Raw genomic sequence first — 16,145 nt, 5'->3', positions numbered from 1 at the left:
GGTTGCTGGTATTTTACTAAGAATTTTAGCATCTGTATTCAGTCTATATCTGGTTTTGGCTTCAGGGTTTCACTCTGAAAGGGTGAAAATGTTCTTCTCTTTTCATTTTGTTTCAAAAGGTTTGAGAAGGATTACCATTAATTCTTTAAAACTATTGGGAAAATTCTGCTATGAAGCTGTCAGGTACTTCCCCTGTTTTGTTGTTGTTACTGATCCTGTCTCTTTACTCATCATTGATCTGTGCAAATATTATATGTCTTCAGGTGTTAGGCGTCTGCGAAGTGGTCCATTTCTTCTAGTTTAATCTAACTTGTTGGCATATATGTGTTCAAGGCATTTTCTTATGGTTCTCCACATTTTTTGGTATATTAGTTGTGATACCTGTTTTATTCCTGATTGTGAGAGAGTCCCCCCCTCTACCCTTCCCCAACTTAGACTAACTGAAGGACTGTTAATTTTGTTTCAGGAAACCAACTCTTAGTTCCATTGACCTTTCTATTGTTTTTCTAGTCTGTACTTTATTTTAGCTCTTATCTTTAGTCCTTCTTCTTGCTAACTTGTGCTTTAGTTTAATTTTTTACATTTTCTTGAGGTTTCACATTAACTTACCTAAGCCTGTTTTGGGTTTCTTTCTGTCTTTTCTCTTTCACTTAAATATATAGATATTTGTGGGTATAAGTTTCTCTCTTGAACTGTTTTTACTGTGTTCTGTGACTTTTGGTTTGTTATGCTTTGATGATAGTGTTTTTCAGGTTTTGCTTAGTGTTCCTTGTAATTTGCTTGTTGACCTAAATGTTGTTCTGATTCTCATGTACTTGTGAGTTTTTAAAATTCCCTAAATTTTCTAACTTTGACTTCTGGTTGGAAGAGCTTGGTGTTATTTCATCCTCTCTAAGTGTCTGTGGCTCAGCCTCTGCCTTCTCAAGAGCTTTGCTCTGGAGAGCCATTCCCGGCATGCCTCCTGAAGGGTGTTCTGCTGCCATTGGACTGTGAGTGCCTGTCGCTGCCCAGTCCATTTGTTCTGAAGTTGTGATCAAATCCAGCACTTCTTAGGAACTTTCTGTCTGGATGAGAGTCCCCCGTTATTACTGTTTTGCACTCTGCCTCTCTCTTCAGCTCTTTCTTTTAATGCTTGCTTTATGCCTTTAGATCTCCATACTGTGTGTATCCACAGTTGTTACATGCTCTTGATTAACTTCCCATTTTATCATCACGTAAAGTCCTTCTTGTCTCCTTTGACATCTTTTTAATGTAAGCTCGATTTTGTCTGACCTCTGCTCTCTTTTGGTCTCTACCAAATTCCTCAGTATTTGTGATTCTCTTTTTTTTTTTTGCCAGTCAGGGCCTGAGCACTGTCCTTGGGCTTTCTCAAGGCTAGTGTTCTACCACTGGAGCCACAGCACCATTTCCAGCTTTTTTTCTATATATGTAGTACTAAGGAATCGAACCCAGGTCTTCGTGCATGCTAGGCAAGCACTCTACCACTAGGCCAAACTCCAGGCCCCTGTGATTCTCTTTTGAGTTCTGTTCTGCACCTTGGGAGACTGTCCAATCTTATGAAAACATTCTCAGTCCACATTGACTAGGTGATGTCACCAAGACTACCTTGGCCAGCAACACCTCTTTGCTCCAAAAGGTAGACCATGATTTTTTTTCTTCTTCAAATGCTCTTTTGCTACATCACACAATAACCTGCACCAGATTCTGTTTTATGCTTTCCTCATCCTGTTCGGTCTTCTTCCTCTTGCCGGGGCTTTGAGCTGCATATCCATCAGGCCTCCACACCCAGTCTCTTTTAGCATCTGGCCCTTCAGATGTCCCCTCTGTCTGCTGGGGCTGGGCCAGCACCACCACCACACCTGAGCTCCTCCCACGTGCAGGCCTCACGGGCCTGCTCCTCCCCCTGGGGGTGTGCCTGGTAGTAAGGTTTGGGCCAGGTTTGGGCATTTTTCTCTGTGGAGCGTACTTAACTGATGTACCTTGTCATGGAAGTCACCACATGTTGGTAGACCTCTGGGTTCTTCTCTTACTGAATATTGAAAATCCTTACCTCAGTGGTGACCGTATGGATTCTGTTAAGTATATCCATATGTATCCCCGGCTTAATGTTCTGCTACAGAAGTATTCCTTTTTCAGAGATGTCTAGTAACTCGTCCAGTTTTTGTCTTTATAGAGATATAATTTACATACCCTATAATTCATTCACTTAAAACCACACAATTCAGTGGCGTTAAATACAGTCACAGTTGTACAACCATTACCACAACCAGTTTTAGAACATTTTATTACTCTAAAAGAAATTGCATACACATTAGCAATCATTTCACATTCCGTAGGCAACTGTTAATCTACTTTCTGTGATTTTTAGCCATTTTAAACTCTGGGAGTAACACAATATCATGTGTTAATGAAATGTTTATTTTTCTTGGGGTACATGAAAGATATTTTGAAATGCTCTCTTAAAATTTTTAGAGCTAAAATCACCTTAGACTAGTTCATGTTAATTAAAAAATTATATATATTACACATTTAAAAATCAATTAGCTTTTATTTAAAAAATATATATGTTTTATAGAAAGTCACAGAAAAGCTTTGTGTTTCACCTGAGGCCATTCCTGTTCTGCAATCTTTATTTAAACCAGGAGTTTACTATCACTTGTTTAGCTAATAATTCTTGAGTGTTTGCAATAACCCTTTCCAACCCAAACCAAACTGGCTCTCTCACTGTCTGTTTACAACTCTTGGGTCTCTCCCTTTTCTGTAACTTCTGTAAGTACTGGAGGAAAGTGGGGCGGTGAGGGAGGAGAAATCAACAGTACCATTTTTGGGTCAGATGTGATGGTTCATGTCTATAATCACAGCTGTACAGAAAGTATAGGTAAGAGACCAGAAAAACTGAGACCATGTGTATCCCCAAGCAAAATGGGTTGAAGGACTGATTCAAGCAGTAGAGTACCTAGTGCCTGCAAGTGGAAGGCCCTGGGCTCTAACCTTAGTACCAACCCCCAAACAGAGACAAATATGCAGTTTACCCTGAATAAATTTTATTCAGGATATTTTCTCTTAATTTTTTATGGAAAAGTAATCACTCTGTTATCAGCCATAGATTTTGCCCTATAGTCTACTCTGTTTTTTTTTTTTTTTTTTTGGCCCCCTTCTCTTTCTGGCCCCACTCGCTCCAGCCCCGCTCGCTCCAGCCCCGCTCGCTTCCGCCCGGCTCGCTCCAGCTTGCTCTTGGCCCCCGCTCGCTCCAGCCCGGCCAGCTCTCGCTTGCTCCTGGCTCTGCTCGCTCCGGCCCCTTCTCGCTCTGGCCCCGCTCGCTCCGGCCTCGCTGGCTCTGGCTTGGCTCGCTCCCGCACGCTCCGGCCCTGCTCGCTCCGGCCCCGCTCGCTCCGGTCAGGCTCACTCCCTCACGCTCCTGGCCCCGCTCGCTCCGGCCCCGCTCGCTCCGGCCACCACTCGGTTGGGCTCCGCTTGCTTGCTTTCGCTCTCTGTCGCTTGTTGCAGTCTCGTCTCTGGCACTTCCGGCTTGGTTGTGTATGTGGGATACCGAGGAATCGAACCCGGGTCCTTGTGCATGCTAGGCAAGCACTTTAACTGCTAGGCCAAACTCCCGGGCCCATCTACTCTGTTTTTATATATGTTCTTACATGGCAAATCTTATTTTCTGATAGACTATTAAGGATAGCAGATTTTTCCTACTCCAAGCCCCAGATTTTAATCTGTTCTATCCCTCCATGAATGGGGGCTATTTTTCTGTTTTCCTATTCTTGGGTGACTTTGTGACTTAATAACGGAATGTGGTAGGATTCATCTTGCAGATTTCAAGGTCTGGGCCTGAGAGGCTTTGAAGCCTTTTCCTGTGCCCTTTTGAATGCTGGTCCAGAGTCTGATATAATGGAGCTACTTGAGTCAAGGGAGGACAGAGGCCTTGTGGAGAGTGGAGGAATTCTAGGAAAGTATGACACTGGTTGCCAGAAATAATATGGCCAGCCATGTAAGGCTGGCCACATATCTAGTGAGTATGGTTTCATGAGCAAGAAAAAATTTAAAAATTGTGTTACTTTGAGCTTCAAAATTTGGAGGTATTTTGTTATCAGCACACGCTAACTGGTTTATAAAGTATATCTTAGCGCTGTTATAACCTTTGAGGTGATTGAGGAGTATGGTCCTAGGCTCTTCAGCTTAGCTCTAAGCATAGAGGGCCCCTCACTAACCATTATATATATTCCTTTTTTTGGTACTGCGGATTGAACCCAGGATGTTACACTTGCTAGGTAAGTGCTTTGCCACTAAGCTACATCCTAGCCCACCATTAACGATTATATCTTTATTGTTGTATCCCTGTTTCTATTGTTGTTTACGTGTAATGGGCATTTTACTCCTTCACCACTCCTTGAGATATAATGCCATTTCTTTTTTTTTTTTTTTTTTTTTTTCTGGCTGGTTCTGGGGCTTGAACTCGAGGCCTGGGCTCTGTCCCTGAACCTCAAGGCTAGCGATCTATCCCTTAAACACAGCTCCACTTCCAGCTTTTTCTGAGTATTTTATTAGAGACAACAGTCTCATGGACTTTCCTGCTTGGTCTGGCTTTGAACCTCAATTCTCAGATCTCAGCCTCCTGAATAGCTGGGATCACAGGCGTGAGCCATGGGCTCCTGACACCATTGTTTTTCATTATCAGTAACACTGATCAGTAATTTTGTGTTCTTGGAACTGCTTAGTATTTATTGTCCTAATAGTAGTTAAAAACATTTAAAATTGAGGCCGTGAATTTGGCCTAGTGGTAGAATGCTTGCCTAGCATGCACAATGGCCCAGGTTCGATTCCTCAGTACCACATACATAGAAAAAAGCCAGAAGTGGTGCTGAGGCTCAGGTGGTAGAGCTTTAGCCTTGAGAGAGTCCAAGGACAGGGCTCAGGCCCTGAGCTCAAGCCAGGACTGACAAAAAAAAATAAATAAATAAAATAAAAACAAAATCTTCTTCTCTTACTGATTAGAGTCCAATCCCTTAGAGGTCCAGGTAGCTGTTAGTATGATTTTAAAGTTTATCTTTTTTTTCTAGTTTTTTTTTTTTTTTTTAGACTCTATGAATCTGTAAATAAAATGCCTTAGGTAAGTTTTCAGCAAGCAGCTGTCAGCCTTCATTGTCATTTCTGTACAGAATTTCAGTGAAAGCATCAGATTAGATCAGACTAGTAATTGATGTTGAGGTTGTTTACAATTTGGGGGTACTATGAACAATTCTGCCAAGCACATTCTTATACATGAGCTTGGAGAGGATGTAAATGAGAGAGATTTTTTAGAAGTGTATACTTAGGTTTTTTGTCTCTGCATAATAAGTAAGGCCACTATGACTCTTTATGAAATCTTACAGCCTGGTGATGACAAATGTGTACCATATTCAGAGTTAGCTGGCTGTTGAAGTTAGTTGGCTTGCACGTCTTCTTGGGGAGCTGACTACAAAATGTCTTCAGTTGATTGGGTCAGGAGAAGGGATGCAGTTCAAGTTATTCTGGCCAAGAGAGGGTCAAGGTATAGGTGCAGGTTAGGATGGGCACTGAGGAAAATGGCTCAGTGCAGCCACAGGCTCCAGGCATTTATGCCATTCTTTGCACTGCTGTCCCCATGTGAACCCCTAGCACTGTGGAGGGTCTGGACACCTTGGAGACGTGATCCTTGGCCGTGTGGCTGTGCCAAAGGACACAGCTTTCTTAAGGCTGAGACTTCTTTGCTTCTTTCTGAAAACCTGCCCAAAGAGGAGAAAGAATCTTGTCAGAAGCGGAGGTGATTCTGTTGAGCTGAATTAAAGATTTGGGTTTCTCAGCACATTTAGTTGTACTGTGTGCTGTGTAGGTCAGGTATAGTGAGACACAGTAGGCTCCAAGCCTGATGGCTGTGTTCTGTCACGTGACTGCTCTGCTCTGGGCACCCTGCCAAGACAACAGTGTGAGCTGTTCATGGTGTGCCCCGCTGATGTCCAGAGCAGTGTGTGTGTGTGTGTGTATGTTGGGGGGGCGGTTACAGCTTGTGTAGTTCTTACTCTTGACTGGCTGTGGCTGTTGAAAACTTGAGCACTGGATGTAGCTTTAGTGGCGCCGCATTGATTCTGTAAGGTAATTTAACAAAGCAGCCAGACACTGTGTTAAGATCCACTAGGCTGAGTAATTACTGGCATAATTTTATTTTGGGGTCATGTCAGGTAGGAGTGCTTTTCAACCCAGCATGCACTTTCCTAACTGGACTGGAGCAGTATTTGTGCCAAGCCCTAGTTGAGGATGCTTTTTAACATGCAACATGAAACCTTGAATTTGCTTGCTGTTTGGACTCTATTACAGGTAGGAATTTGTGCTTTATAGTTTCCACAGATGTACAGCAAACGTATTCACTGCAAGTCTAAGCCCTTTCTTGGCTTGATTTCTTGTGTTACGTCTGAATGGCCCCTGGTTATGTGGAATTGGTGCTGGTTTTTGTACTTTTGCTATTATACCTTTCCTGGAAAACAAAGTGAGTCTTTCATGCTTTAGTAAACACATGGAGATGTATTATGAAACTGTCAAGACACTGAACAATTGCACAGGCTCACTTATTCACTTAGGCGACTCCTGTGAATGCTTCAGTACAGCTAGTAGGAAGAAATGCCAGTACTTTCCCTTAAGAAATGAAATCTCAACTGTGTGATTAAAGAAACCCAAAGGCTGGGTCTGGTTTCACACTCAGTCCTTATATTGAGCACTTTTTTTTTTTTTAATGGTCATAGGCAGCTAAGTATAGCAATCACTTGTCAAGGTTCATAGTTCATTTTATTTTACACTATGTTTTTAAAATTATTATGTTTAAATTGTTATCTGAAAATGTGAATCTATTGTCTGCGCAGTATTCTTGCATTTGAGTGCCCCTACACACTGTGTTTTTCAAAACTTCCTGTCAATCAAATGCACACGTGGGTATTTTTACATAGTACTTGAAACCTATTTTCTTTTAAAAGTATATTTGCATTATAAATCCTTTTCAGGTTCTGTGATCTTTATACTAGTTTTGTTTGCATAGCGTTGAATTGTTTAACAAATAGCTGACCATTTTCCTTATTTGAAAGGATTTTTGTTTGTGTAGCCATGCCTGGTGCTTTCTCGCTAAGGACTCTACCACTCAAGCCATGCTCCCAGTCCTTGCTTTTACTTTTCAGTTTCTGGATGGCATCTTTGCCTGGGCTGTGCTGGGACCCTGGTCCTCTCACCGCTGCCTTCTGAGTAATAACATCACGCCTGACACGTTGAAATATGTATAGATATATATTGATTTATTTTAAATTTTACCAGAAATGAATGTAAAGTATATTTGTGCATTGTAGTTTTCCTTCTTTTGAGTAGCAGAAGGAAGAGAGATGCCACAGACATGTGTCAGTAGACTGGAAAGCATTTTATTTTTTATGAACTACCTAGTTGCTTTTTCAAAATCCAGAGCTTTCTTACAAGGCTGCATCTATTCATTTTACTAATAAAAAAGAGAAGTTTATTGAATGCTAGCATTTAAAGTTTAACAAACATTTGGAGTGCCAGGTAATCTTAGTAGAGACTTTTATGTATTTGATAATTCAGTTTCTGTTGTTAGCAAAGTAATCTATGCACATAGTTTGACATTAGAGAACCCAAGCTGCTTCTGCACATATGTATTGCGAATGGCTTCCCTGACACATGCTATACCAGCTGTCTATCAATTTCCTGCTGTGGAAGATGAGCCTTTCACTCCTACAGTTTCTAAGAAGTTATCCTTTTAAACTGATGCCAGGTAGATTTCAAATCAAGATGTTATAATATGACTATTAGCTATTCATAATCAAACTTTATAATATAGAGATAACATATATCTATATATTATATCAACTCCTGGGGCTTGAACATGTGTTTCCAAGTGTCCAGAGAAGCTTGGTTCTGTTGAGGTGAGGGATGCAGGCACTGTGACGTGGGAGAGCTGGGCTACTTGCAGGCGCATGTGTGGCTGGCTGCCCAAGCTGCTCTCCCATCTGTGGTGGGTCCTGGGCATTTGTGAGTACGTGGCAGCAGGGAGACAGCTGGAAGGAAAACCACGCCGTGTAGGCTGTGCAGAGCTCTGTACTGTGGATGCTGAGTCCACTTTCCCCTAATGCCGCCCAACTTCTGCCAAAGACATGCTGCTTGTCAGCGGGTCTGCAGTTTTCATTGCTCTTCTTGCTTGTGGGGCACTTGGTAAGGGCAGGGGTGGGGTCTGCACAGACAAGAGCAGGAGAAACCCAAGGATCGCACAGGGTACCGGCATTGCTGATGACGGCGCCAGGGCTCTGTAATGCATGTGCAGGAATTTCAGTTTTGTTCTTGTTTTTGGAGGGGTCTGGCTGGGAGCAGGGGAGTATGTGGCCCCCCTGCCACCTGACCAGATGTCCTGGTCTTCCTGATGGTATCTTCTGTCACTGGCCTTTGGCTGTGTTTGTAGCTGTTTCTCAAGGGAGAGTCTTACAGGTTCTTGCCTGGCTGTGAATGAAGAGAAGAGACTGTAAGGATGTAACTTTTTACTGTGGATTTCCATCCAGCTCTCCTGCCTGTGGAGGTGCCTGTCTATTCTCCGTGGGATGCTGCCTCGTAGAGCAAGCTCCAGCTTGCTTTACTCCTCAGACTGGTTTCCATTTCATCACCAGTTTGCTAGCTTCAGCAGTTTCATTGCACATCTACTTAGTTTCTTCTCCCTACTCATTTTTAATGTCCTGGTGGGCTTGTTCTCTATATGTTTAGGTTTACATTCATCTTTACCTAAGTTGCCGCATTGCCATTGTCATATAGTTTTATTTATTTATTTCAGCACCACTTTTTTTTTTTTTTTTTTTTTAATGTATGTGGTACTGAGCAATTGAACCTGGGTCTTCGTGCATGCTAGGCAAGCACTCTACCACTAGGCCAAACTCCCAGCCCTGTCATATAGGTTAAAATGGTTTAGGAGGAAACAGCACAGCTCAGTCTGCCATGCTTGGTGGAATCATCGGGTGAAGACTCTGGAGATTCTGACTTAAAGAAAACCACCCTTTTATTTGTCTTGGATTGACTATTACTGACACTGCTACATATTGATTTTTTTTTTTTGCAAGTACTAGGGCTTGAATACTGTGGTTGGCCTTTCTCAAGGCTAGAGCTCTACCACTTGAGCCACAGCACCACTTCTGACCTTTTTCTATGTACGTGGTACCGAGGAATCGAACCCGGTCGTTGTGCATGCTAGGCAAGCACTCTACCAGTAGGCTAAACTCCTGGCCCTTTATTTCAGATAATTATAGATTGATAGGAAGTTGCAAAAATAGTTCCAAGAAGGCCTTTGTGCCCAGTATATGTCCACGAGAACATGGACATGTGATTGCATACCCTAGCAGGGTCTGGAAGTTTGCGTTGGTACCATCTTCATTGATTTCAGGCACTCTGTTTCAACTTTACTATTAACCGCAAAGTTTACACCAGTGAAATATTTGAAACTCACAGTAACACACTTTTGTCTTTCAGCAATTTTTCCAGCTTGTCAAATTAAGAAAGCTTGGACTCAGTGACAACGAAATTCAGCGGCTCCCTCCGGAAATCGCTAACTTCATGCAACTGGTGGAACTTGATGTCTCCCGAAATGGTAGGAAGATGCTGCATTTATGTAGTCACTGGAGCGGGAGGGAAGATGGAACTTGGGGATCCCAGCCAGTGGCATGTAGCAAGGTCGTAACCATGGCCAGCCACATTTGACAGGACCTTCTTTGATGGCTTCAGTTCTTTGGGTTAATGCTTGCTGAACCTAAAAATGCAGTGGATTACAAAGAGTTGGCTCACATGCAGATTCCAGCCAAGTAGGTGTGGAGATCCTGCCTTGCGTAGAAGCCCCAGGCCCGCTGTATCTTGAAGTCATGCTGGCGAGTGTGTAGCTGACCGTGCTGGCTCAGCCTTCTGTGGCTCTGAGTTTGAGTTTGTTCTGTACTGTCCAGTACAGAATGAAAGCGAAGTCATCAGGTTTTCTCCGGCTTAAAAGTAAGATGCTAGAGCTGGCCTCGGCTCGTTTACTTTGACTTCAGGAGCAGTATCAGATCTTTCCTGATGTGTCCTTGCTCAGATAAGGGACAAAGGTGTGTTTTGTGCCCCCCTCCCTCCCCCAAAATGAAGAGAGATTTCTCACAGGATTATTTCCTGGGCAGTGGAATGCTGCCCACACCTCCAGAGCTGACCTCTGTGGCTTTGTGCTCTGATATTTCAGGTAGGAAGTCATCAGGATCACGTGTTGTGTGGAGAAGAGGGGAAGGGAAAGAAAGGAGAAGGAGAAGGAAGAAGAGGAAGAGGAAGGAGAGTGGTAGATGGGTTCGCTGGGCTGTGAGGGGTTTTTCTGAGGTAGGAAGAGAGGAGATCCACGCAGTAGTTGAAGTTGGCAGCAAGGAGTCCTGCTGGAAATGTGGGCTGTCAGGGCCAGCTTAGCCTTGGTTTGGCTCTTCATCCTCTGGCTGTGTTTTGTGAAGGAGACCTCTGCTTTTTGCCCGATATGAGTACTGAGGTAAATGATACAATTTTCATGTCCTAACTTGGCGAATTACTATCCATGTGTATTTATATTTCAGACAGACAGATGGCCAAAGAAAATGTGTCTAGATGTTTTCTTCCTAATGCCTAGTTGTTCACAGAATGTGGCTTCTGGTTGTGTAAGAGAAAGCATCACTGCACAGCAGGATCTTGCTCTCCAAGAATCCAGGGCAGGCTTTCTTCATGCATCATGAACTGAATCCTGCCCAAGGGGTAGTAATTTGGATTTTATAGTCTATGCTGCAATTTGACTTACATCATAGTACTGTATCATTATCCATTTAGTTTAGTTTTCTCAAAGTATAAGGCGTACTTCACTGGCACTGTCAGAGATACTTTTCATGGTACTGCAAAACTGTAATTGTTAATACTGAATCACAGTTAGAAAGTTATCCTGTTCCCATTTTGTTCCTTGTTTGTGGGTTGCCTTCCATAAAACATTATAACACCATGTCACACTTATGCTACATTTATATTCTGGTTCTGCTGGTGGTATAGCTTTGTGTTCCCGCTAGTAATTGAAGACAATTGAAAAGAATGAGCCAAATAAGGAATTCAGGAATCTTGTCCAGTGTGGAAAGTTCTTGATGGTGGACCAGGGATGGCTGGAGTTAAGGCAGGTGTTAAGACAGTTCAGTAGGCATGATTTGCAGTGTTGCTGGGCCCCATAAGGAAGTTATATTCATTTTTGTTGTGGGAAAAATAGTACTGAAGATGAATAAACCATGGCAGAGTCTGCATACACCGATTAGTTACTTTGAGTGTACGAGAAGTTCAAAGAAAGAAAGTTTTGACGCGAATATGAATACCAGTTGGGTCACATGCACAGGAAGCAGACCATCACGCATGGGCATCTTCTGCTTTTTCCTTGAGCTTAGGTCTTGATGAAGTAAATGCCTAGGGTAGCCTTCTTCTGTCCAAGAAGGGGACGGAGGTCAGCATCTGTGGTCTCTAGATCTTGGCTTGCTTAGTGGAATCTGAGACGAGGCTGATGCTGCTGAAATGACCCTGTGCTTGCTTCTGCCTATGCCCACAGACAGGGCCTTTCTGGCCAATGTAAATCCAGAGTGAATGGGTGTCTTCCTTAATTCTGCCTGGTCTGCCCTCCCCTCACCCACACAAGTGAAGCCAAGGCTAGCTTTTACCAGTTCTCAGTGAAGCAGTCCTTTCCCTGCTGCCTTGAGGCCAGGCCTCTGCACTGGGGCCTGGATTTTCCACTATTTAGCAAGTTGCTCTCAGGGGCTGGACATTGTCAGATCCAGGAGAGTTGAAGCGCGGAAGGAAGCAGCCAGCACAGGCATGCAGGCATGGGTCACTTACCAGACCGTGGGACGTCTTGATGGTCCAGAGTTTGTTCTCTGACTGAGCACCATGCATATGCTCCGACGGCTCAGTGCTCCCTTAACTTCAGCACTCCTGCTCTGCCTCGAGCGCTGTAGTTCCACACTGCAGGGATTACTTGTAAGTGGGGTTAGAAAGGTAGTGGGCTTCTTGATATTTTCTTGTTGACCCTCCATTTTACAAATGCTATTTTTTGGGGAGCATGCTTTAAATTAATGTATAGAAACCATTTCTAGCACTACATAAGGGATAAACTTCATTATTAGATTCCTTTCAGTAAGCATATTTTATGCTTTTTCCTTGTCTTTCTTATCGTCTTTTGTCCTTTTTCACCCCGGTCCAGAAGGGTCTCCTGTACTGCCTGCCTTCCCTGTGTTATGCCAGAACATAGGGTGTGGGAGTATAAGCAAACTGTTGTTAGTCTATATTCTGTCGAAATGGAGACTATTCCATTACCAGGAAAGTTGTGACTGTACTTAATGAATTAGAGGTTTACATAACTTTCCTGTGCTTTTTCCTTTTTTTTTTTTAAATCAGCAGATATGTAGTAAAGAGAGCTGAGTTTGAAAACAACACCTCTAGATGTATTTTTTTAGGTCAACAAGTTCTCCATTTAGTCACAGGATCTCAAAATGTTTTGTCTATTTTAAGTAGGGCCTTATCTTCCTTCCGCCCCCTTCTCTGACTCATTCATTCACCCAATCTTTACATGGTTGGTTCTTTTTTAGATCTTGGTTTTTCCAAAACAATGGTCGACTTACATTCAACAGAAGCAAAGTCACAGAAGTAAAAGTAATTGCAGTGGTTTCTCTTGTAATAAAATTAAACTTGGGTGTCTGGGTGACCATTTCTGCTTCTGTTTTAATTTAGCAGTTTCTATATCAGAGTGACTCCAGTGACCACCTGTTCTAGAAGGGCTTCAGAGACTGGGGCTGCATGGCCCATGGCTAAAATTGGTGCTTGATCCCAGGTTTCTTGTACTTTCAAATCACAATTGTTTCCCCAGAATAGAAAAATTTTAAATCCTCATTTCTGCTTGGTCTAGAATTAGTCATCATTAGTGTTTTTGTTATTTATTTAAAAATTTTTCCTTTTAGTTACCTGCTTCACAAAATTGGGTTTTCTCTTCATATAGCTCTTGGGTTTGTTTGTTTGTTTGTTTTCCACATAGCTGTGCTTTCCTGCTTTCATTTGCTGTCCCCTTCTTTGTACTTAGTGTGTTTGAAAGAAGCAGATTTGGGGGGTCACCCCTGCCTTCTCATCTTTCTGGGGAAAGATGAGCAGATGGCATACTTGCCATCAACAGGAAGATGAAACCTTTATTGGTCAGGTTAGTGCAGAACAGACAGCCCACACAACGTGGCATTTCCAGAAGCATGAGGTACAAGCCAGCCAGCCAGGGTGAGAAGGTGAGTAAGTGATGGAGAATGTGCTACCTGGTGTAGGATTCTTGTGTGGAAATAAGTCAGGGAGGTGCAGTTAGCCTTAAGGCCATGTACTTGCGCAGTACATGGGGAAGGAATGTGGGCAGAAATAGCCAGGCTTAAACAGGTAACTTATTTTAAGGTTCTGTGAAGCAATCAGGGCTCTGTTTGCCTAACATCATTTTATTTGTGCAAGTGCTTAGTGAAAGGATCAGGCAACCAAAAGATGTCTTGAAGTATTTAACCCTGTTTAGCTTTCTCTGGAGAGTGTTGGAAAACCCCTCCCTCCAGTGGAAGGCTAGCCCTTCCATTAAGCACTCCTTAGTGCTGGTTTAGATGATCCAATGCATCTGAGAAAGTTGTGCAACTCTGGAAGGACTGAGTGTCAGTATCCTGGTTCCTCCAACACTAAAGCTGCTCCAAGTCCAGACCCGGTGTGGGATGCCGAGGAGGCCTGCAGTGAGGGGTGGACTGCGGTGGACAGCGGCAGCTGTGCCAGCTGCCTATTGGGTTGCTAGGCTGGCCCTGTGCTCACAGTCCCCTGGCCTGTGCCTCTGGTCTGTGCCTTCTGCGTGCTGACATCACATCCAGGCCGGCACACAGCACACAACAGAGCACTGGGACCAGTCTGCAGCAGCCCTAGCTTGAGCCAAATGCTGTGGAAATGTGCTGGGGACATTTGCAAGTCTGGGGGACCTCTGTCTTCCCCACCCCATCTCTGTCTCCCTCCACCTACTGTTTGTTTCTTTCTGCACAGGGGTCCTTGGAGAGAGGAGCACACTTCTGCTCCTTTCTACCAGGCTCCTACCTTTGAGTGACACATGCCATGCATGCAGGTGAGTGATGGATGCGTGTTGGTAAATGATGCATGTATGTGGGTGACTGGTGCATGCGTGCTGGTGATGCATGAGTGCAGATGAGGGAACACATGTATGCAAGTGAGAGAACATGTATGTGCAGGTGAGATGGCTGCATGCACGCAGGTGAGTGAACGTGGGTGTCAGCTTCGCATTGCATTTGACATCTGTGATACCAGAAATAATGACCGAAGCGGATGGCAGCGTCCACGGCTGTGTGTTTAACCCCTTCTCCCTCGACTCCCCGGGACTTCCGAGGAAGGCTTGGAACACGGGTGCATTCACCATTTCCTGGAGGAAACGGCCCTGCCGCTTCCTGTGGCTTCCCACGGCTTCCCGTGGGTCTGCCAGGTCTAAGAACAGGAGTGGTAGGTGGTGCCTGTGCCCAGACAGCTCATGAGGACACGAGTGACGAAGGCGTTCCTGACACCCTGCTCATCACCTGCCCAGGTTTGGTGTGGCTGGGCAGGCAGACCCAGGTGACAGGAGGAGGGGCGCATGGACCTCGGCATTGGCTCCCAGTGCTGGTGCCGGCCATGGTGGCAGTGGAGCTGTGGTCACGTTAGGCTGTTATTTGATGTGAAGACCTTTATGTAATTATGTTTATCACACCGTGCTCCCTCTGCGGTCCTTTACCGTTGGATACTTTTGGAATTATAGAAGCAGTGTCTGGGCATTCTAAAAAGCCACCTGATATATCGGATATAATTGTATTTGGTTATCTGAAATTGGATAGGGAACGGGGGAAAACAAGATGAGGGGTGGGGGAGGGGGGAAGGGAAATGGGGACCACGACATGTGAAAGGATATCAATGTGTGGGAATTAAGGCACCATTTATCTGGCAAATATCATGTAACCCTTCTATTAATTACAATAAAAATATATGAAAAAAAAAAAGCCAGCTCAGGGTGCTACCACAGCCGCCTTCCCCCCGGCTGGAGCCTCCCCACTTGGCTAACATTGCCAGTTCTGGCTCCTGCACTCTGTGAGGCCTATGTTTTTCCTGTGTTGCCTAGGCTGGCCTTGAACTCGTGGGCTCCAGTGATCCTTCTGCCTCAGTGACACAAGTAGCATAGCTACATGCCAAGCTCTGTTGTCTTATTTTTATCACCTTTCCCTGACGGTTAGGACGTGGCAGTGGGAAAGACCACCTTCTCTTAGCCTTATCTCCTCACCTGACACTCAGGGCCTGATATAATGTGAGTTGCTTAAGGAACTTAAGCCACAGTGAGTAGGGTGCTAGCTTTCTTGTGCCCTCCCCTTCTCTTCCCCGCCTCCTCCTTCTTCCTCCTCCTTCCTCCATCCTCCTTCCTCCCCTCCCCATGGTTTGCATCCTTTCAGTGGTAATTTGAAAGAGAAATTGGGTATGAGGAATGAGACCTTTCTTGTTAGTGTGGACTTGTGTGAGGCTGCTGGGGGATAAGCTGCAGAGATTATAGCCCCTTCTCCTTCCCTTTCCCCTAAATTCAAACGGGGATGCCTGTGAGGACTGATTAGGGTGTGGACCCGTGTGCCACATGTACTATGCTTGATGGGAAACACAGCATGTTCAGCCCTGATTCTGGCTTAAACATTCTATAAAGAGAAAGCATAGGTTCTATTAAATTTTCTCCTAATGCTAAGTTGGTGAGAAATTCTCCTTGTAACTCAGAAAGGGCTGTGAAACACAGGCCCGTGGCATTGCTGCAAGGACATTTGTGTCCCTCAGGATGAGTACTGTAAAGAGGGGATGCCCATTCCAGCTCAGACATCCTGAGATGGTAAGGGCGTTATGGGCATCTTACCTTTCTGTCTGTCAGTTGACAACTTCTAGTTTTTAAGCTCTTAAGCTTTTTATCTACAGCATTCCCTTGGATAATATAGACGTGTTTCTGAGTTCTTATTAGAATGCTTTTAGCTTCTTTTTCTAAGGGCCATTTTTGAAAATGTGTACTTGTATAACACAGTGCTTTA

At 44.1% G+C, this 16,145-nt stretch overlaps 1 protein-coding gene across 2 annotated transcripts in view; it reads left to right on the top strand.

Moving 5' to 3' along the window:
* Lrrc1 (leucine rich repeat containing 1) overlaps nt 1–16,145 on the top strand; it is a 97,272-nt gene that overhangs the window by 44,922 nt on the left and 36,205 nt on the right. For both annotated transcript variants that reach the window (XM_090355473.1, XM_090355472.1), the window contains exon 2: nt 9,523–9,640. In XM_090355473.1, coding sequence (XP_090211599.1) covers nt 9,607–9,640 — 34 coding nt within the window. In that variant the 5' untranslated portion in view covers nt 9,523–9,606. The remainder of the gene's footprint in view (nt 1–9,522; nt 9,641–16,145) is intronic.

The sequence above is a fragment of the Megascapheus bottae genome, chromosome 22 (genome assembly GCF_031878675.1).
Source record: "Megascapheus bottae isolate mThoBot1 chromosome 22, mThoBot2.hap1, whole genome shotgun sequence".
In the NCBI taxonomy this organism is placed as follows: domain Eukaryota; kingdom Metazoa; phylum Chordata; class Mammalia; order Rodentia; family Geomyidae; genus Megascapheus; species Megascapheus bottae.
This window is presented reverse-complemented; position numbering and strand designations above follow the sequence as displayed.